We start from the raw sequence: 22,928 nt of genomic DNA, 5'->3' as shown, positions 1-22,928 counted from the left end.
GACTCTCTGTGCTTACTGGACTTGATTAACTATTTCCTTTCCCATATTAGGGAAGTTTTCAACTATAATCTCTTCAAACATTTTCTCAGTCCCTTTCTTTTTCTCTTCTTCTTCTAGAACCCCTATAATTTGAATGTTGGTGTGTTTAATGTTGTCCCAGAGGTCTTTGAGACTAACATCAGTTCTTTTCATTGTTTTTTCTTTATTCTGCTCTGCAGTAGTTATTTCCACTATTTTATCTTCCAGGTCACTTATCCGTTTTTCTGCCTCAGTTATTCTGCTATTGATCCCATCTAGAGTATTTTTAATTTCATTTATTGTGTTGTTCATCGTTGCTTGTTTCATCTTTAATTCTTCTAGGTCCTTGTTAACTGTTTCTTGCATTTTCTCTCTTCTATTTCCAAGATTTTGGATCATCTTTACTATCATTATTCTGAATTCTTTTTCAGGTAGACTGCCTATTTCCTATTCATTTGTTAGGTCTGGTGGGATTTTAATATTGCTCCTTTATCTGCTCTGTGTTTTTGTTTTCTCATTTTGCTTGTCTTACTGTGTTTGGGGTCTCCTTTATGCAGGCTGCAGGTTCGTAGTTCCCGTTGTTTTTGATTTCTGCCCCCAGTGGGTAAGGTTGGTTCAGTGGGTTGTGTAGGCTTCCTGGTGGAGGGGACTAGTGCCTGTGTTCTGGTGGATTAGGCTGGATCTTGTCTTTCTAGTGGGTAGGTCCACGTCTGGTGGTGTGTTTTCGGTTGTCTATGGACTTATTATGATTTTACGCCGCCTCTCTGCTAATGGGTGGGGTTGTGTTCCTGTCTTGCTAGTTGTTTGGCATAGGGTGTTCAGCACTGTAGCTTGCTGGTCATTGAGTGAAGCTGCAACTAGCATTTCTTAAATGTTAATGTGCCTACGAATCTCCTGGAGATCTTGTTAAAATGCAGGCTGTCAGTATCACTGATGAACATACATGCAAAAATCCTCAGCAAAATACTAGCAAACAGAATCCAATAGCACAGTAAAAGGATCATACACCATGATCAAGTGGGGTTTATCTCAGGAATGCAAGGATTATTCAACATACGCAAATCCATCAGTATGATGCACCATATTAACAAATTGAAGGAGAAAAACCATATGATCATCTCTATAGATGCAGAAAAAGCTTTCAACAAAATTCAACACCCATTTATGATAAAAACTCTCCAGACAGTGTGCACAGAGGAAACTTACCTCAATATAATAAAGGCCATATATGACAAACCCACAGCCAACATCGTTCTCAATGGTGAAAAACTGAAACCATTTCCACTAAGATCAGGAAAAAGACAAGGTTGCCCACTCTCACCACTATTATAAAACATAGTTTTGGAAGACTTAGCCAATGCAGTCAGAGAAGAAAAAGAAAGAAAAGGAACCCAAATCAGAAAAGAAGTAAAACTGTCACTATTTGCAGATGACATGATACTATACATAGGGAATCCAAAAGATGCTACCAGAAAACTACTAGAGCTAATCAATGAACTTGGTCAAGTGGCAGGATAGAAAATTAATGCAGAGAAATCTCTTGCATTCCTATACACTAAGATGAAAAATCTGAAAGACAAATTGAAACACTCCCATTTACCACTGCAACAAAAAGAATAAAATACCTAGGAATAAACCTACCTATGGAGACAAAAGACCTGTATGCAGAAAACTATAAGACACTGATGAAAGAAATTAAAGATGATACAAACAGATGGGGGGATACACCATGTTCTTGGATTGGAAGAATCAATATTGTGAAAATGACTCTACTACCCAAAGTAATCTGCAGATTCAGTGCAATCCCTATCAAACTACCAATGGCATTTTTCATAGAAGTAGAACAAAAAACTTCACAATTTATATGGAAACACAAAAGACCCCGAATAGCCAAAGCAATCTTGAGAAAGAAAAATGGAGCTGGAGGAATCAGGCTCCCTGACTTCAGACTATACTAGAAAGGTACAGTAATCAAGACAGTGTGATACTGTCACAAAAACAGAAATATAGATCAGTGGAACAGAATAGAAAGGCCAGAGATAAACCCACATACATATGGTCACCTTATCTTTGATAAAGGAGGCAAGAATATACAATGGAGAAAAGACAGCCTCTTCTAGAGAAATGGAAATAAAAACAATAATAAACAAATGGGATCTAATGAAACTTAAAAGCTTTTGCACAGCAAAGGAAACCATAAAGACTATGAAAAGACAACCCTTATAATGGGTGAAAATATTTGCAAATGAAGCAGCTGACAAAGGATTAATCTCCAGAATATACAAGCAGCTTATGCAGCTCAATATCAAAAAAACAACCCAATCCAAAAATGGGCAGAAGACCTAAATCGACATTTCTCCAGAGAAGATATACAGATTGCCAACAAACCACGAAAGGATGCTCAACATCACTAATCGTTAGAGAAATGCAAATTAAAAGTACAATGAGGTATTACCTCACACGGGCCAGAATGGCCATCATCCAAAAATCTAGAAACAATAAATCCTGGAGAGAGTGTGGAGAAAAGGAAACCCTCTTGCACTGTTGGTGGGAATTTAAATTGATACAGCCACTATGGAGAACAGTATGGAGCTTCCTTAAAAAACTAAAAATAAGGGCTTCCCTGGTGGCGCAGTGGTTGAGAGTCCGCCTGCCAGTGCAGGGGACATGGGTTCGTTCCCCAGTCCGGGAGGATCCCACATGCTGCAGAGCGGCTGGGCCCGTGAGCCGTGGCCGCTGAGCCTGCGCATCTGGAGCCTGTGCTCCACAATGGGAGAGGCCACAACAGTGAGAGGCCCACGTACTGCAAAAAAAAAAAAAAAAAAAAAAAAAACTAAACTAAAAATAGAACTACCATATGACCCAGCAATCCCACTACTGGGCATATACCCTGAGAAAACCATAATTCAAAAAGAGTCATGTAGCACAATGTTCGTTGCAGCACTATTTACAAAGCCAGGACATGGAAGCAACCTCAGTGTCCATCAACAGTTGAATGAATAAAGAAGATGTGGCACATATATACAATGGAATATTACTCAGCCATAAAAGGAAACGAAATTGAGTTATTTATAGTGAGGTGGTTGGACCTAGGGTCTGTCATACAGAGCAAAGTAAGTCAAAGAGAAAAAAACAAATACCATATGCTAACACATATATATGAAACCTAAAAAAAAAAAAGTCATGAAGAACCTAGGGGCGGGACAGGCATAAAGACTCAGACGTAGAGAGTGGTCTTAAGGACACAGGGAGGGAGGGGGAAGGGTAAGCTAGGATGAAGTTAGAGAGTGCCATGGACATATATACACTACCAAATGTAAAATAGATAGCTAGTGGGAAGCAGCCACATAGCGCAGGGAGATCAGCTCCATGCTTTGTGACCAGCGAGAGGGTTGGGATAGGGAGGGTAGGAGGGAGACGCAAGAGGGAGGAGAGGTGGTGATATATGTATATGTATAGCTGATTCACTTTTTTGTACAGCAGAAACTAATAGAACAGTATAAAGCAATTATACTCCAATAAAGATGATAAAAAAAAATGTGGGCTGTGACTCAGTGGGTCTGGGATGACGTTACTGCTGCTGGCCTGTGGCCCATATGTTGAATAGCAAGAGTGGAGACAACTGTTATTTTTATAGTGGTTAATAAGGTAGATTTTCCTCATCCTGAGTGAGAGAGCGTCACCTCCATGTCCATATCACAAGTTCTTAAAATGCAAACAAAAACCACTGATAAATTCTTTTGATGTTCTGCTCTGTAAGAACAAGGATAAACTTGACTCTGAGCACTCTGCTCAATTCTGACATATATTAAAATAGTTATATTGCTGTGTCCATAGATGATCAAGTAGAAATGACCAGAAGAATGGGGAGATGATGTGAAAGGTAAAGCCTGTTGTAATAAATGGAAATTTGGTAAAATGTTTCAGAAACTTAACAGACTTTTAGCTTCTTGCCCTGTTACTATGAACATGAAGAAAAGTTTCAGCAACTCTTAGCAAAAGAGCTATGAAATTTTAGAACTTTCACTGTCTTGTATGTTGAAGACCATTTTTCTTGGCTTCGCTAATTATGAAACAGCTCTTGAAACAATTAAAAGGCCAGTATTGGTCCTCATTCATAAAAACAGCTGCGTTAGTAACCTAATTTCTCTTTACACTGGATATTATGTCAACATTATACTCTTGTAACACATTTTCTGTGGAAAAGCATCTGTAAGTTGTGAAACCACATCAGATGTGGAAAGCATCTTCAAATAATGCTTAACAAGCTAACACAAGTGTAATTTATGCTTCCATTTAGGCTCAGATGGTGCCTGCTTGAGCTCATTGGGATACATTTCTGTCACCATTGTACCTATAGAAGTGTTTGTGTTCCTAGCCCGCATATCTTTACTTGTTTTGGGAAGGAATTTATATGAAACACCTCCACCATTGTCTTTATAATGATTAGCTGTCACAGAAAGAAATTTATGATTTTTATATTTGCTTTAGCCAAGGAATTCCTGAATTTTTTTTACAGCCTGTCATTAGTTTAATTGTGGCAAAGGAGCACTTGAACTAGTTTGCTTTACTGGTATTATGAATTTTTAGTCTAGCTAAAATGGCTGTTACAAATGGCTACTTGTTCTGTTGCCAGGATTTCAATAGAGAACAAGAGATTTGTTTTTTGTTTTGTTTTTGCTTTGTTTTGTATTTTTATCATTAAGATCCAGCTATAATGACTGTTTAGAACGATTGCAGCATTGAGTATTATCTGCCTTAATCAACAGGCTGGAATCTTCAGCATGTATGCTTGCGAAGAAGGCTTTGCCACTGGTGGACGAGATGGGTGTATACGATTATGGGATACTGATTTCAAACCAATAACCAAAATTGATCTCAGGGAGACAGAACAAGGATATAAAGGTAATACATGTATTAATACTTACCCATAGATCTTAATGTGTTAAATACAGTGTGAAAGTCTGTTTCTATATTTGTTTTTCTTACCCCATCTTATACCATGAAGGATTTAAGGTAGTTTACATAAATGTAATGGACACAAGATTAAAAGTATGTTGAATGTAAGTGGATACCCCTTCTCCCTAATTTGCACAAAGGTATCTATATGTACAAGCAGTGGTCCTGCTGCAAAGATAAACAACATAATAATAAAACTACTGAGTGTAACCTGAGAGATGGGACTTTCAGTTATAAAACTGGGAAGTTCTGGGTAAGTTAGTGACCCTAAATGTAACTGCATGCAGTCTCTGAAAATAAATAAATAAATACATAAATAATAGGAAAAACAAGAGAAATTATTTTTTTAAAAAATAGCTTTAGTTGGGCTTCCCTGGTGGCGCAGTGGTTGGGAGTCCGCCTGCCGATGCAGGGGACACGGGTTCGTGCCCCTGTCCCGGAGGATCCCACGTGCCGCGGAGCGGCTGGGCCCGCGAGCCATGGCCGCGGAGCCTGTGTGTCCGGAGCCTGTGCTCCGCGACGGGAGAGGCCACAGCAGTGAGAGGCCCGCGTACAGCAAAAAAAAAAAAAAAAAAAAAAATAGCTTTAGTGGAGTAGCTACCATAGTAGTAGGAGTGAAGAGCCCGGGCTCAGAGTTGGGGAGCCTGGGTTCAAATCCAAGTTTTACCTGTGATAGATTGGAGACCTTGGTCAAATTTCTTAACATCTCTGGGCCTCAGTTTCCTCATCTGTAAAATGGGGGTAATACCAGCACCAACCTCATAGAGTTATATGAGGATTAAATACACTTGCAAAGTGCTTAAAGTAAGCCATGGTGCATGGTCAGCACTCAGTAAATGTTGGCTGCTGTTACAATATGTTAAATATGTGTACCAGAGAATACAAAGAAGTTTATGTATATAAATTCTCATGATAGACTTTTTTTTTTTTTTTTTGCGGTACGCGGGCCTCTCACTGTTGTGGCCTCTCCCGTTGCGGAGCACAGGCTCCGGATGCGCAGGCTCAGCGGCCATGGCTCACGGGCCCAGCCGCTCTGCGGCATATGGGGTCCTCCCGGACCGGAGCACAAACCCGTATCCCCTGCATCGGCAGGCGGACTCTCAACCACTGTGCCACCAGGGAGGCCCTAGACTTATTATCTCATTTTTCATATAGAGAATTTGGCACTGAGAGAGATTAAAGTGAAAAATGTAAATAGGAAAGATAAGACGAAGTAAGTCACAAGTGATGTTAGTCCACTGAGCACATGTGGGGAGTTCTGTTCACGTGAGAATTTAGTGTCTACTTCATTGCATGGACAGTCAAGGCCCTCGAGTTCTCTGCCAGAGAACATGGGCCAATGTAACTTTATCCAGAAAAATACTTCAGGCAGATATAAGCAAGTAAGCGCCCATAAAAGCAATGTTAAAAATGCTAGTAAAGTAGCCAAAAATGTTTGACCTTGAACCGTGAAACTTCTTGATGTATCCCTCAAGGTAAACTGGAAGCAAAACATATACTTAGATAACTCATGAGTTAACTTACTAGATGGGATTATTGACCATAAACTGGCTAGATGTTGGGGAGCATCAACCAGAAGTAATGATTCCTTTTTCGCAGTCACTTTATCCAGCTCATCCCAAAATTTTATCACATAATCAAGGTATAAATTTTAAAGTGTGAGGATCAGGGCAGAAGCCATATTTACCCTGCTCTACTTTTCTACCTGATACCCAGTCCCTGACTTCAGGCTCTCAAAGGAGAGTTCAGGAGCCGGTTCAGAACAAGCATCTATATAGCCAGGGATTTGTATTGATTGTACAAAGCCAACCCCATGGTCAACTCCTATCCCCAGAGTCAAGGGAAGATGGTCAGGGACACGTTCTGTTTTCTATCAGTCTCAATTGATTCCCACACACGCTTGCTTGCCAAGATCAAAGAGGATATAGGTGGTGCACAGTGGACAGAAGGACCTTAAGCAAGCCTGCATCTCATAGGTGTGGCCTGTAGCACCTGGGCTTATAGATATCAGGGGAGGGATTAGCATGTATTTTTAGATGGATGGCCAGTGGGACAATAGCCTATATTTCAGGAAGAGTAGTGAACTATGCTTTGAAAGGACTGGATAGACCATGCTGCTGTTCAGGAGCCGTGAGAATGGGTGCCATTTTCTTGCCACCTTCTTCATTTTTGCAATCTCAGCTCACTACCAATACTCTTGCTTACTTCGTGTTTTACTTTAAATGGATGTGAATGCATCTCTTTCTATCTTCTTTTTTTAAACTTCTCCTCATAAGCAATAATATCTGTAAAATTATGGCTTTAATATACTGTTTATTTATATATATATTTTTTACTTGTTAAGGTAAGTTCTAGCTATTGGATTAAAAATTTTTGTCCGTGTAGCATCTTCACCATCAGTGGCACCTTTGCCTGTCACACTTTTGGCAACACTGTAACAGAAGTCTACTATGTACTATCAAACTTCCAAAGAATTGCCAGCATTTTTTCCAGCCCTTAGTGGAAAACAGGATAAATGTCTAGAGTCAAACGAATGAAAGGCTCGTGGTTGAAGTGTTGGTAACAACTCCAAATCTGGCTCACTCTTCACCCTCAACTCAGCTAGTTCTCGAGCCTGTGTGGACAGGGCCTTGCAGGGGGAACCTGCCACTCTCCTGAACCACCCTCAGGGACTTTCTCTTGCCCTCAGCCGGGCCTTGGCGCCATCATCACACTGAAGCAGGGCCGGGGGGCCGTTGAGTTGAGAAGCCAAGTCTCAGAACAGGCCCTCCGTGATGTTCTCTGAGACCAGCTGCCAGGGCCACCCTGTGACAGGGGTGTATCTAGGGCACCTGAAGGTGGGAGTGAAGCCAGAGTGAGCTAGGAGACCCAGCCCAAGTATAAGGATTAAAATATGTAGGATTGCAGGTGAGGATTAAAAGTAGTTGAAATGTATACAGTTTTCTGTTCCAACTCCCTCTTCAACCAGCCAATACCATACATGCCCTTGCTCTTCCGAACATTTTCAGACAGTGTGGGTTAGAGGGGAGTGAAGGAAAGACTGTGGGGAGAGGCTGAAACAGGAGGAAGAAGGCAGAATGGACAGGACTTTGGGTGTACTTTGACCCACCCCGTCCTGCCCTGCACACCACCACCCCACCCCCGCTGCCGCCATTCCCCCCAAAAGGAGTCTTGACTTTTCCTCCACCTTCAGGCTCTGCCTCAAAATGGAAACAAAGTGCCGTTTGAAAGGAGCAGATTCAAGCAAAGCACTGTTAGAACTAGTTGCCAACCAGGGTTCTTGGCCTCCTTAATCAGTGGAAATTGATAAGAGGCCAGTCAGGAAATTCAGGCAAGGCTTTATTGGGGTTCCTGCTGCAGCACAGAGGGAGCGAAAACAAGTAACACGTTCCCTTGCTCCCTCCCTGAGTGGGGGTAAACTGCTTCTTTATATGGGGTGAGGGTAGGGGTGGGTCCAGGGGTCCGGCCGGAGGGGTGGCTTAGGCAGGCAGTCTGCCCACCCCCTTGGTGGTGCTGTGTGCAGGGGGCATGCGCAGTACCCTGCTTTTCCTCTGGGCTGGTCAGAAGTGGCAGTTGGGTTTTTGGTCTTTTTGTATCTTGTTGTTCATAATTTAGCCCAACTGTGCACGCATACAGTTATTTTTAGTTCCTTATAGTTTCTTTGTATTTTGTTGCTGGAGGAGACGTTTGTCCAGGTGCAAGCACTGCAGCAAAGGGTCCCAGGTTTCAGGTCCAAGCCTGTCTTACTACTTTGCTCTCAATTTGGACATGAAGCTACATGTATGGATGGTTTTATTCTAGTAAAAATTTCTTGATATGAATGAGCCTTCTTTGATATTTTTGCTGTTTGTATAGCAATGACTCGAATTCATTTCTGTGGAAATATAGTGACTTCTCATATTACTCAAACAACTATTTAAATAAATTTAGCAAGAGAATTAATTATGGCCATGTCCCAGTTCCCATGACATAGTACTAATATTCTGTAGTCCTTAAATTTATAAACTTACTAGTAAAAATTCAGAAACTGCTACTTACGTTTGGTAATCTGAGTCTATTTGTAACGATCACACTTACTATGTCACCTGTAAAAATTTCTACTGGCCTTCCTATAGACTTCCAGAGGATCTACAAAATGAATCTGGCCATTTCCAAGTTGTTTTATGTAAATATTCATAAGATTTACCTAGATTTGCATCTTCTGATAACTATTAATTGCTAAAAAACAAGAAAGAGAACAGTTTTTAGATGAACTAAGATTAATACTAAGCTCAGGAAAAAAAAACTGAAAATGATATTACAGCTTTATTATAAAATGATGGTATTAATCAGTTCTCCTACATCTTTATAGTCAAACTTGAGCTAATGAAGACTTTGACTTCTACTGAAAACAATTAACCCTTCTTTAAATTGAGGGGGAACCAGCTTGGAGATAGGTCATTGTCATATCAACAAGAATCTGTGCAGCCAGAGCTGATTCTCAGGGCTCCTTGTCCTCTCCCCAAGTCTTAGTCAAAGAAAATGGACTTCATAAGCCCAGAGGACCATTCCTCAATCAAAGGAATAGTAGTGTTTTATTTATACCGGTGACATACAACTTCTGCGAGTGGTGAGTCTGCAAACAAGTTTTTACTAACACTACATGGTGATATAAACCAGCGATCTAATTCATCCAGGACCCCTTATCTACAATTCTGAAGTCAAAAAACTCAGAGTGCCAAAATGTATATATATTTTTTATGAGAGCAACCAACTTTTTTATTGTGGTAAGATATACACAATACACAATAAAATTTACCATTTTAACCATTTTTAAGTAAACATATGAGTGCATCAAGTACAGTCACATTATGCAGCCATCATGACCATCCATCTCCAGAACATTTTTCATCTTTCCAAACTGAAACATCATACCCACTAAACAACAACTCCCCATTCCCTTCTCATCCTGGCCCTGGCAGCCCCCATTCTACTTTCTGTCTCTGTGAATTTGCCTGTTCTAATTTGCCTATTCTTATTCTCATATAAGTGGAATTATGCAGTATTTGCTCTTTTGTGACTGGCTTATTTCTCTTAGCATAATGTCTTCAAGGTGCATCCATGTTGTGGCATGTGTCAGAATTTCCTTTGTTCTTAAGGCTGAATAATATTTCATTGTATACCACATTTTGTTTATCCATTCATCTGTTAGTGGCTACTTGGGTTGCTTCCATCTTTTGGCTATTGTGAATAATGCTGCAATGAGTATGGGTACGCAAATGTCTCTTTGAGACTCTGCTTTCAATTCCTTGGGATATATATCCAGAAGTGGAATTATTGGATCATATGGTATTTCTATTTTTAATATTTTTTAGGAACTTCCATACTGTTTTCCATAACAGCTGCACCATTTTTATATTCCTACCAGCAGTGCACAAGGATTTCAATTTCTCTACATCCTCACAGACACTTTCTGGTTTTTTGATAATAGCTATTCTGATATATGTGAAGTGGTATTTCCTAGTGGTTTTCATTTGCATTTCCCTAATGATTTTTGATGTTAAGCATATTTCATAAGCTTGTTGGCCATTTGTATATCATCTTTGGAGAAATTTCTGTTCAAGTTCTTTGCCCATTTTTTTTCACACACACACACTGTATTTTATTTTTACAAGAGATAAATAAACTGACACCAAGCATTGTAAATGGATGAACACAACAAAAGCAACAATGATTGCAATTACCAAACACGAAACACACTCATACTATGTCATAATATTGACATTCAGTCCAGTATTCCTCCACTGCAACAGCTCCTTTGAAGTGAAAAATTTTTTTTATTTCTGAGGTATACATTTTAAAGTAATAACTAGAATTATGACTTATAACATTATACCAGAACATATAAGATTTTTAGAAATTTCATGTAATGTCTGAAACATTTATATTAACATATTTCCATACAAATAACCCAAAGAAAGTTTAGTATTAGTTGGTTTTTTTGTTTGTTTTTTGTTTATACTGCAGGTTCTTATTAGTCATCAATTTTATACACATCAGTGTATACATGTCAATCCCAATCACCCAATTCAGCACACCACCATCCCCACCCCACCGCGGTTTCCCCCCCTTGGTGTCCATATGTTTCTTCTCTACATCTGTGTCTCAACTTCTGCCCTGCAAACTGGTTCATCTGTACCGTTTTCCTAGGTTCCACATACATACGTTAATATACGATATTTGTTTTTGTCTTTCTGACTTACTTCACTCTGTATGACAGTCTCTAGATCCATCCACATCTCAACAAATGACTCAATTTCATTCCCTTTAATGGCTGAGTAATATTCCATTGTATATATGTACCACATCTTCTTTATCCATTTGTCTATCGATGGGCATTTAGGTTGCTTCCATGACCTGGCTATTGTAAATAGTGCTGCAGTGAACATGGGGATGCATGTGTCTTTTTTTTTTTTTTTTTTTTTCTTTTTTTTTGCGGTATGCGGGCCTCTCACCGCTGTGGCCTCTCCCGTCGCGGAGCACAGGCTCCGGACGCGCAGGCCCAGCGGCCATGGCTCACGGGCCCAGCCGCTCCGCGGCATATGGGATCCTCCCAGACCGGGGCACGAACCCGCATCCCCCGCATCGGCAGGCGGACTCCCAACCACTGCGCCACCAGGGAGGCCCTCATGTGTCTTTTTGAATTATGGTTTTCTCAGGATATATGCCCAGTAGTGGGATGGTTGGTTCATATGGTAGTTCTATTTTTAGTTTTTTAAGGAACCTCCATACTGTTCTCCATAGTGGCTGTATCAATTTACATTCCTACCAACAGTGCAAGAGGGTTCCCTTTTCTCCACACCGTCTCCAGCATTTGTCATTTGTAGATATTCTGATGATGCCCATTCTAACTGGTGAGAGGTGATACCTCATTGTAGTTTTGATTTACATTTCTCTAATAATTAATGATGTTGAGCAGCTTTTCATGTGCTTCGTGGCCATCTGTATGTCTTCATTGGAGAAATGTCTATTTAGGTCTTCTGCGCATATTTGGATTGGGTTGTTTGTTTTCTTAATATTGAGCTGCATGAGCTGTTTATATATTTTGGAGATTAATCCTTTGTCCGTGGATTGTTTGCAAATATTTTCTCCCATTCTGAGGGTTGTCTTTTCGTCTTGTTTATGGTTTCCTTTGCTGTGCAAAAGCTTTGCAGTTTCATTAGGTCCCATTTGTTTATTTTTGGTTTTATTTCCATTACTCTAGAAGGTGGATCAAAAAACTTCCTGCAGTGATTTATGTCAAAGAATGTTTTTCCTATGTTTTCCTCTAAGAGTTTTTTTTTTGCGGTATGTGGGCCTCTCACTGTTGCGGCCTCTCCCGCTGAGGGGCACAGGCTCTGGACGCGCAGGCTCAACGGCCATGGCTCACGGGCCCAGCCGCTCCACGGCATGTGGGATCCTCCCAGACCGGGGCACGAACCCGTGTCCCCTGCATCGGCAGGCGGACTCTCAACCACTGCGCCACCAGGGAAGCCCCTCCTCTAAGAGTTTTATAGTGTCTGGTCTTACATTTAGGTCTCTAATCCATTTTGAGTTTATTTTTGTGTACGGTGTTAGGGAGTGTTCTAATTTCATTCTTTTACATGTAGCTGTCCAGTTTTCCCAGCACCACTTATTTAAGAGACTGTCTTTTCTCCATTGTATATCTTTGCCTCCTTTGTCATAGATTAGTTGACCGTAGGTGCGTGGGTTTATCTGTAGGCTTTCTATCTTGTTCCATTGATGTATGTTTCTGTTTTTGTGCCAGTACCATATTGTCTTGATTACTGTAGCTTTGTAGCATAGTCTGAAGTCAGGGAGTCTGATTCCTCCAGCTCCATTTTTTTTCCCTCAAGACTGCTTTGGCTATTCGGGGTCTTTTGTGTCTCCATACAAATTTTAAGATGATTTGTTCTAGTTCCATAAAAAATGCCATTGGTAAGTTGATAAGGATTGCATTGAATCTGTAGATTGCTTTGGGTAGTATAGTCATTTTCACAGTATTGATTCTTCCAATCCAAGAAGTTGGTGTATCTCTCCATCTGTTGGTATCATCTTTAATTTCTTTCATCAGTGTCTTATAGTTTTCTGCATACAGGTCTTTTGTCTCCCTAGGTAGGTTTATTCCTAGGTATTTTTTTGTTGTTATTGCAATGGTAAATGGGAGTGTTTCCTTAACGTCTCTTTCAGATTTTTCATCACTAGTGTATAGGAATGCAAGAGATTTCTGTGCATTAATTTTGTATCCTGCAACTTTACCAAATTCATTGATTAACTCTAGTAGTTTTCTGGTGGCATTTTTAGGATTCTCTATGTATAGTATCATGTCATCTGCAAACAGTGACAGTTTTACTTCTTCTTTTCCAGTTGTATTCCTTTTATTTCTTTTTCTTCTCTGATTGCTGTGGCTAGGAGTTCCAAAACTATGTTGATTAATAGTGGTGAGATTGAGCATCCTTGTCTCATTCCTGATCTTAGAGGAAATGCTTTCAGTTTTTCACCATTGAAAATGATGTTTGCTGTGGGTTTGTCGTATATGCCCTTTATTATGTTGAGGTGGTTTCCCTCTATGCCCACTTTCTGGAGACGTTCTATCATAAATGGGTGTTGAATTTTGTCAAAAGCTTTTTCTGCATCTATTGAGATGATGATATGGTTTTTCTCCTTCACCTTGTTAATATGGTGTATCACATTGATTGATTTGCATATATTGAAGAATCCTTGTATCCTTGGGATAAATCCCACTTGATCGTGGTGTATGATCCTTTTAATGTATTGTTGGTTTCTGTTTGCTAGTATTTTGTTGAGGATTTTTGCATCTATATTCATCAGTGATATTGGTCTCTAATTTTCTTTTTTTGTAGTATCGTTGTCTGGTTTTGGTATCAGGGTGATGGTGGCCTCATAGAATGAATTTGGTAGTGTTCCTTCCTCTGCAATTTTTTGGAAGAGTTTGAGAAGGATGGGTGTTAGCTCTTCTCTAAATGTTTGATGGAATTCACCTGTGAGGCCATCTGGTCCTGGACTTTTGTTTATTGGCAGATTTTTAATCACAGTTTCAGTTTCATTACTTGTGATTGGTGTGTTCATATTTTCTCTTTCTTTGTGGTTCAGTCTTGGAAGATTATACCTTTTTAAGAATTTGTTCATTTCTTCCAGGTTTTCCATTTTATTGGCATAGAGTTGCTTGTAGTAGTCTCTTAGGATGCTTTGTATTTCTGCGGTGTCTGTTGTAACTTCTCCTTTTTCATTTCTAATTTTATTGATTTGAGTCCTCTCCCTCTTTTTCTTGATGAGTCTGGCTAATGGTTTATCAATTTTGTTTATCTTCTCAAAGAACCAGCTTTTAGTTTTATTGATCTTTGCTATTGTTTTCTTTGTTTCTATTTCATTTATTTCTGCTCTGATCTTTATGATTTCTTTCCTTCTGCTAACTTTGGGTTTTGTTTGTTCTTTCCCTAGAGCCTTTAGGTGTCAGGTTAGATTGTTTATTTGACATTTTTCTTGTTTCTTGAGGTAGGCTTGTATAGCTATAAACTTCCCTCTTAGAACTGCTTTTGCTGCATCCCATAGGTTTTGGATCATCGTGTTTTCATTGTCATTTGTCTCTAGGTATTTTTTGATTTCCTCTTTGAATTCTTCAGTGATCTCTTGGTTATTTAGTAACGTATTGTTTAGCCTCCATGTGTTTGTGTTTTTTACGTTTTTTCCCTGTAATTCATTTCTAATCTTATAGCGTTGTGGTCAGAAAATAGGCTTGGTATGATTTCAGTTTTCTTAAATTTACTGAGGCTTGATTTGTGACCCAAGATGTGATCTATCCTGGAGAACGTTCCATGCGCACTTGAGAAGAAAGTGTAATCTGCTGTTTTTGGATGGAATGTCCTATAAATATCAATTAAATCTATCTGGTCTGTTGTGTCATTTAAAGCTCTGTTTCCTTAATTATTTTCATTTTGGATGAAATGTCCATTCGTGTAAGTGAGGTGGTAAATTCCCCACTATTATTGTGTTACTGTCGATTTCCTCTTTTATAGCTGTTAGCAGTTGCCTTATGTATTGAGGTGCCCCTCTGTTGGCTGCATATATATTTATAATTGTTATATCTTCTTTTTGGATTGATCCCTTGATCATTATGTAGTGTCCTTCCTTGTCTGTTGTAACATTCTTTATTTTAAAGTCTATTTTATCTGATATGAGTATAGCTACTCCAGCTTTCTTTTGACTTCCATTTGCATGGAATATCTTTTTCCATCCCCTCGCTCTCAGTCAGTATATGTCCCTAGGTCTGAAATGGGTCTCTTGTAGACAGCATATAGATGGGTCTTGTTTTGGTATCCATTCATCAAGCCTGTGTGTTTTGGTTAGAGCATTTAATCCATTCACGTTTAAGGTAATCATCGATATGTATGTTCGTATGACCATTTTCTTAAGTGTTTTGGGTTTGTTTTTGTAGGTCCTTTTCTTCTCTTGTGTTTCCCACTTAGAGAAGTTCCTTTAGCATTTGTTGTAGAGCTGGTTTGGTGGTGCTGAATTCTCTTCGCTTTTGCTTGTCTGTAAAGCTTTTGATTTCTCCATCGAATCTGAATGAGATCCTTGCTGGTTAGGGTAATCTTAGTTGTAGGTTCTTCCCTTTCATCACTTTAAGTATATCATGCCACTCCCTTCTGGCTTGTAGAGTTTCTACTGAGAAATCAGCTGTTAACCTTATGGGAGTTCCCTTGTATGTTATTTTTTGTTTTTCCCTTGCTGCTTTCAATAATTTTTCTTTGTCTTTAGTTTTTGCCAATTTGATTACTATGTGTCTCAGCGTGTTTCTCCTTGGGTTTATCCTGTATGGGACTGGCTACGCTTCCTGGACTTGGGTGGCTATTTACTTTCCCATGTTAGGGAAGTTTTCGACTATAATCTCTTCAAATATTTTCTCTGGTCCTTTCTCTCTCTCTTCGCCTTCTGGGACCCCTATAATGCGAATGTTGTTGCATTTAATGTTGTCCCAGAGGTCTCTTAGGCTGTCTTCATTTCTTTTCATTCTTTTTTCTTTATTCTCTTTTGCAGCAGTGAATTCCACCATTCTGTCTTCCAGGTCACTTATCCGTTCTTCTGCCTCAGTTATTCTGCTATTGATTCCTTCCTGTGTAGTTTTCATTTCAGTTATTGTATTGTTCATCTCTGTTTGTTTGTTCTTTAATTCTTCTAGGTCTTTGTTAAACATTTCTTGCATCTTCTCGATCTTTTCCTCCATTCATTTTCCGAGGTCCTGGATCATCTTCACTATCATTATTCTGAATTCTTTTTCTGGAAGGTTTCATATCTCCACTTCATTTAATTGTTTTTCTGGGGTTTTATCTTGTTCCTTCATCTGGTATATAGCCCTCTGCCTTTTTATCTTGTCTGTTTTTCTGTGAATGTGGTTTTTGTTCCACAGGCTGCAGGATTGTAGTTCTTCTTGCTTCTGCTGTCTGCCTTCTGGTGGATGAGGCTATCTAAGAGGCTTGATGGGAGGGACTGGTGGTGGTTAGAGCTGACTGTTGCTCTGGTGTGCAGAGCTCAGTTAAACTTTAATCCACTTGACTGTTGATGGGTGGGCCTGGGTTCCCTCCCTGTTGGTTGTTTGGGCTGAGGCAGCCCAACACTGGAGCCTACCTGGGCTCTTTGGTGGGGCTAATGACAGACTCTGGGAGGGCTCACGCCAAGGAGTACTTCCCAGAACTTCTGCTGCCAGTGTCCTTGTCCCCACGGTGAAACAGAGCCACCTCCCGCCTCTGCAGGAGACCCTCCAACACTAGCAGGTAGGTCTGGTTCAGTCTCCTGTGGGGTCACTGCTCCTTCTCCTGGGTCCCAATGTGCACACTACTTTGTGTGTGCCCTCCAAGAGTGGAGTCTCTGTTTCCCCCAGTCCTGTCGAAGTCCTGCAGTCAAATCCCACTAGCCTTCAAAATCTGATTCTCTAGGAATGCCTCCTCCTGTTGCCGGACCCCCAGGTTGGGAAACCTGACGTGGGGCTCAGAACCTCCTCTCCAGTGGGTGGACTTCTGTGGTATAAGTGTTCGCCAGTCTGTGAGTCACCCACCCACCAGTTATGGCATTTGATTTTACTGTGATTGCGCCCCTCCTACCATCTCATTGTGGCTTCTCCTTTGTCTTTGGATGTGCGGTATCTTTTTTGGTGAGTTCCAGTGTCTTCCTGTCGATGATTGTCCAGCAGCTTGTTGTGATTCTGGTGTTCAAGCAAGAGGGAGTGAGAGCACGTCCTTCTACTCTGCCATCTTGTTTTCGACTCCCTTTGCCCATTTTTAAATAAGGTTATTTGTTATTTTGTTGCCAAGCTGTATATGTTCTTTATATATCTTAGATATTAACCCCATTATCAGATATATGATTTGCAAATATTTTCTCCCATTGCATAGGTTGCCTTCTCTGTTTATTATGTCCTATGACGCATAAAAGTTTTTAATTTCGATGTAATCCAATATATCTATTTTTCTCTGTTTTTACCTGTACTTTTGGTGTCATAGCAAGAAATTATTGCCAAGTACAATACAATTTCATGAAGATCTCTCAAGATTTCTTATAAGTGTTTTATGGTTTGGGCTCTTATATTTAGGTCTTTGATCCATTTTTGAGGTAATTTTTTGCACATGGTTTTAGGTAAGGGTGCAACTTCTTTTTTTCCAAAATATTTTTTATAACTAATTTGGCAGCAAAACATGACTTACACTTATTATGAAGCTGTTTATTGTCTTCATATGTGTGAATATTCATACCCTTCACTGCAGAAATATTTGATTTCAAGGAGCTGCCCCAGGCTCCACTGGATCTATTACATGAGTTCAAAATCCAAAATTTTCAAAATTCCAAAATGCGCCTACCACCAAAAATTTTAGATATATGGGATGGTGGACCTCCAGTACATTTTTCAGTGAATATCCAGTTCTGGAATTTTCAAGGTGGGAGAGACAAAAAGTTCCACATGATGTCATCACGTGGAACTCTGTCACCTTATGGATGAATAGAATGAAGCTCAGGGCCATTGTAGGATTCGAGCTGTAACTCAAGTCTCACACGAAACTCAACAAAAGGGCATCTTGAGTCTGATCATTTTTAAAACAAATTTATGATCTAGGTAAAATAGTGAAGCTTAAGTGACTTACAGTGGCAGCAAAAAAAGCCAAAAATAATTCTTAAAGCAAGGCAATCAAAATGAATTACATCTATGGTAATAAAATACTTTGAGCTAATGGTTGTAAATGATTATGTCTAGACGAGTACAGTAATTAGTCACACAGTATAAGATGCATTATTCATTTACTTATCCATTCAGTAAGCATTTATTAAGCATCTACTAAGTGTCAGAAGCGTGCCTAGGAACTAGACAGGCTCTTCTAAAAAGTGTGCTTCACACGTTTTTTTGGAGTTTTTTGTGTGTTTATTTTAACTCCCAACACATATTTATTGAATCGTTGCTATGTCTAATGAACTGTAGACTCTGAATCTGGAGATATCTTGCATTAGGTCAAGCAGCATTCCCTCAGTGTTGAGCAAGAGAAGGAGGCTGAAGTCTCGAGGATACAAGATGCCTCTTCTTAGCCTTCTCACTATCTCTACTGCCCCCTCACTGGTCTGAACCACCATCTTGCGCACGGGCTACTTCAGTTGCTTTATAACTTGTGTCCCTGCTTCAGCCATTATTCTCAGAATAGCAGCTGGAGGGAGTTGTTGGAAATTTACATGAGCCAGGTCGCATTTCCTCAAAACCCCGCCACGATTCCCATTTTCCGAAGAAAAAGAGTACACATCCTTAGGATGGCCTACCAGCCCCTTCCCCCTCAGGCCTCCCGCCCTCTGCTCTACCCTCTGCCCAGGCTGCTCCCTCTGCCTGCATCACTCTCCCCAGGAATCTGGATGATTACTACCCCTCTCCTTTGCTCAAGTGAAGCTGCCCTGATGACCTTATTCAAAATTGCAACCCACTCTGCCTCCACCATCCTGGCACTCCTGATCCTCTCTTCACAGATCTTTTTTTCACCTTGTAACAAACAGTATAACTTACCTGTTTGTGATGCTTATGGATGTTGTCTATTTCTACAAGGGCAGGAGCCTCTTTGTTCACTGATGCCTCCCAAGCAAGCACTTAGAACGGTGCCTGGCACACGCAGGCACCCTGGAAATGGACGAATGATGAAGAGTGCATCGTGTGACTGGAGTGCACAGTGAGAGGTGAAAGGCTTCAGAGGGAGGAACAGATAATTTCTGTGTTCAAGCTTGGCCCCCACGGACCAGCAGTAGGAGGTCATATAAAGGCTTAAGGGGGTGAGTGTCATGGTCAGGGCTCCACCTGCTCCAGAGCGGAGAGTGGACTAGAGTGGGGCAGGATTAGAGGTGGGAGCGCAGGTGACTCTTCCCCACTACCCATTCTTCTTATTACCATTTTTCTCCCTCAGAGAACATTGAGGATCATTCTGTCCAGTGGTTCTCAAACAGGGGTTTTTTTGGTTTTTTTTTTTGTTTTTTTTTTTTTGCGGTATGTGGGCCTCTCACTGTTGTGGCCTCTCCCATTGCGGAGCACAGGCTCCGGACGCGCAGGCTCAGCGGCCATGGCTCACGGGCCCAGCCGCTCCGCGGCATGTGGGATTTTCCCGGACCGGTGCACGAACCTGTGTCCCCTGCACCGGCAGGTGGACTCTCAACCACTGTGCCACCAGGGAAGCCCAAACAGGGGCGTTTTTATCTTCTGGAAGATATTTGCCATTGTATGGAGACATTTTTGATTATCAACTGGAAGGGTGCTACCGGCATTCCTGAGGCCAGGGACGCTGCTAAACATCCTAAAATTACATATTGCAATGTTAGACACCTCGACTAAGAATTATCCAGCCCCTAATGTTAACAGTGCCGCAGTTGAGAAACCCTAGTGTAGAAGGTTCACAGGACCAACTCTCAAATCTGAAAGCAGCCTTGTTGACGATAGAAACAAAGCGAGTATCTTCTGTGGTTCTCCTGGTCCCTTGAGTGCTTCATCGCTCACCTCCACTCCCATCGCATCCATCACCTCTCTCCCTGTCTGCTCACCTTTGTCCTTTACGGCCTCCTGCGTCTCTGGTGTTCTGAGCAAGTGGAAGCCCTGCAGAGGAACGTGCAGGGGCTGCGGATGGTGAGGTGCGTCGGCTGTTGTTTGTCCAGGCTTGGTGTGGGACGTGGTGTCAGAGAAGCAGAGGCTGACTGTCTGGTTTGTTCTGGTAATAATTGCCCTGTAAACACTCTGACCAAGCTGGCCTCCTACAAAGACCAGCCTGGGTGTTCCTTCCCTGGGGTGAAGGCAGCGGGCTTGGCAGTGTGTTTCTGTCCTCTGGGGTCCCGTTAGGCTGTGTGGATCCTTCAGTATTCCTGAGGCTATGGGATTTGGGATCCTGTGGAGTGGATTTTGTAGACAGTAATCTGCTGGAAGTTCTCAGGCAGAGAGCCCTTGTAAACAGGAGCAGCAGGCCGAGGGCACTTCATGCTGCAGACTCATGGTGCTTTGTGCTAGGCGCTCTGCATTCAGGATCCCGTATTTCCTGCAGCAGCTCTGGGGGTCCCCAGGCATGGCTGGCTCCCAGGGCATGAGCTCTGCTTACTTGCAGGAGGGCCCTACGCTTGGTTTAGGGCTTGCTGTCATCATCTTGAAATTCTTAACCAGTTTTAAACAAGGGGACCTCACATTTCCATTTTGTACTGGGCTCTGTGTATCATAAAGCCAGTCCTGTTCCCCAGTTATTGGTGCTCACGAATCCCTGGGGAGATGCACGCCTTCCCTCCCTTTTGTTTCCCTTAGGTTCCAAACTCTGCCTTCCACATTACCCTAGGCCACCAGAGCCCCTGGCCCACCTCCAGACTCCTTAGGCACCTCAGCCACCCCCTGCTGGGGGGGCGCCCTGCAGTTTTCCCACACCCCCTCCCAACACTCCCTCTTCCCTCTGAGTGAAATCTCTCTCCCTCTTGTCCTTTTATTACCTTTTACCTGGGGCGCTGCTTAGTACTGCACCTTTAATAAGATTAGGTTGATAGGAGAAGGCCATCATGCTCTCTTGTTTGATCTTTGGTACCATGTCCTGAGTACGCATCCACAGAGAAGGGAAATACCTTTGTGGGGAAGAGAGTTTGCTCCAGACTTGCACTGCGTGAATCCTCATTTTATCTCCATCACCTGCTAGCTCTGGGACTTAGGACAAATAAGGTAAACTGTCTGTGCTGTAATTTCCTCATTTACATATTTCCTGTCCCCACCTACGGCCTGGTGCTGTCCTGGTGCTGTCCGAGGGCCTCCTCCTGAGTCACTGTGAGCCTTCCTGGGCACATGTGCAAAGCTCTGGGTGCAGGGCTGGGAATGTATGGGAGAACCATTCCTGCCCATTTATAGAACTTGCTTGTTTGACTCCAAAAAGATTTCTCAAAGTTGCACTTATTTTTGGCTATCTGCTCATCAGGACTTCAGCTTTCTAATCTACTAGAGTGGAGTTTTCCAACGTTTGGTTGAAGAACCACTGCATTAGAATCAGCCTGGAAATCTGAATTTTCAGCAGTCTGACTAAAGTCTGAGAACACACACTAGTTTGGGAACAGCTTGATAGTGGTTGGTTCTCAACAAGTGGTTCTCAGCCCTGGTGAGCTAAAAATAACTATGCCCAGCTCCACTCCAGAGCAATTGAGAGGAATTTCTGAGTAGGGTCCAGGCATCCATGTTCTGTTTTGTTTTGTTTTGTTTTCGCCCATGCCGCGAGGCTTGTGGGGATCTTAGTTCCCCGACCAGGGATCGAACCCACCCCCTCAGCAGTGAAAGCACAGAGTCCTAACCACTGGACTGCCAGGGAATTCCCTGGGCATCCCTGTTTTAAAAACACTTCCTATGTAGTTTCTGATGGACAGTAAGTGTTGGAGCAACTGCTCTTGGCCCTTTACCATATATCAGGCCTCGGTGCACCAGATTTAAGAACACTAATAAGTATCCATACCAACCCCCTCCCAGCTGCCAGTCTTCCCTTCTTGGGCCAAACAATTGAGGGGAAAAAACCATTTTATCCCCCAAAGAGTTCTCTTTGTCAGACATAGCCTCTCCTTCTGAGAGTCGGCAGTGCTGGCATGTCAGAATGACCGGGGGGTGGGGTAGGGAGGGTGGGAGGGAGGCTCTAGAGGGAGGGGATATAGGGACATAGGTATGCATATGGCTGATTCATTTTGGTGTACAACAGAAACTAACACAGTATTACGCAGCAATTATACTCCAATAGAGATCTGTTTTAAAAAATGGTAACAAACAACACAACAAATAAGTTGTAACACAAGGATGTAACTAAGAGACTCAAGGAAAGGCAGAAGCAGCAACTTCATAGCTCATGGTGCTGATCCTGCCTGGGGACGGAGTCTGACCACACGCACAGCAAGTTGTTCTCCATTGAGATGTGAACTTAATAAAAACCTGCTGGTTAAAAATAATAACAACTGATATTTATTGATTAGTTTCCTAAGTACCAGACACTGGGTCAAGTGTTTAAATATATGATTGCATTGAATCCTCGTAACAGTGCTGTGATGTGTGAGTGCTAATATTCTCTGCAATTTACAGGTAGGGCAACTGAAGTTTTGAAAGGTTAAATACTTGCCATGTCATAGAGCTGGGATATAAATCCAGTCCATGTACTTAACCATTCAGTGAACTAGTGGAAAATAAGCAATGTCCTTTAGGTCTTTGTTGATACTCATGATACTCATGGACTAGATCTCCCATGCCCAGGTTTCAGAACTGTCACAGAGAGGATTAAAAGGATACTGTTTCCCCACTCCCTGGTCTGAATATAAAATCCGGGCAAAGGGCTGGTGAGAATTTGATCTTAGCCTCTAGGATTTTTATGTTGAGGTGGGTGGTTGCTCTCTACTGCCATCTGCTGGCTGTCTGG

The 22,928-nt window shown here is 41.6% G+C and overlaps 1 protein-coding gene across 1 annotated transcript in view; it reads left to right on the top strand.

Moving 5' to 3' along the window:
• The window catches only part of EML6 (EMAP like 6), a 372,392-nt gene that overhangs the window by 208,394 nt on the left and 141,070 nt on the right, over positions 1-22,928 (top strand). The window contains exon 7 of the mRNA XM_081254742.1: positions 4,788-4,923. Coding sequence (XP_081110868.1) covers positions 4,788-4,923 — 136 coding nt within the window. The remainder of the gene's footprint in view (positions 1-4,787; positions 4,924-22,928) is intronic.

This window comes from Mesoplodon bidens, assembly GCF_964165515.1.
Source record: "Mesoplodon bidens genome assembly, chromosome: 14".
In the NCBI taxonomy this organism is placed as follows: Eukaryota; Metazoa; Chordata; class Mammalia; order Artiodactyla; family Ziphiidae; genus Mesoplodon; species Mesoplodon bidens.
This window is presented reverse-complemented; position numbering and strand designations above follow the sequence as displayed.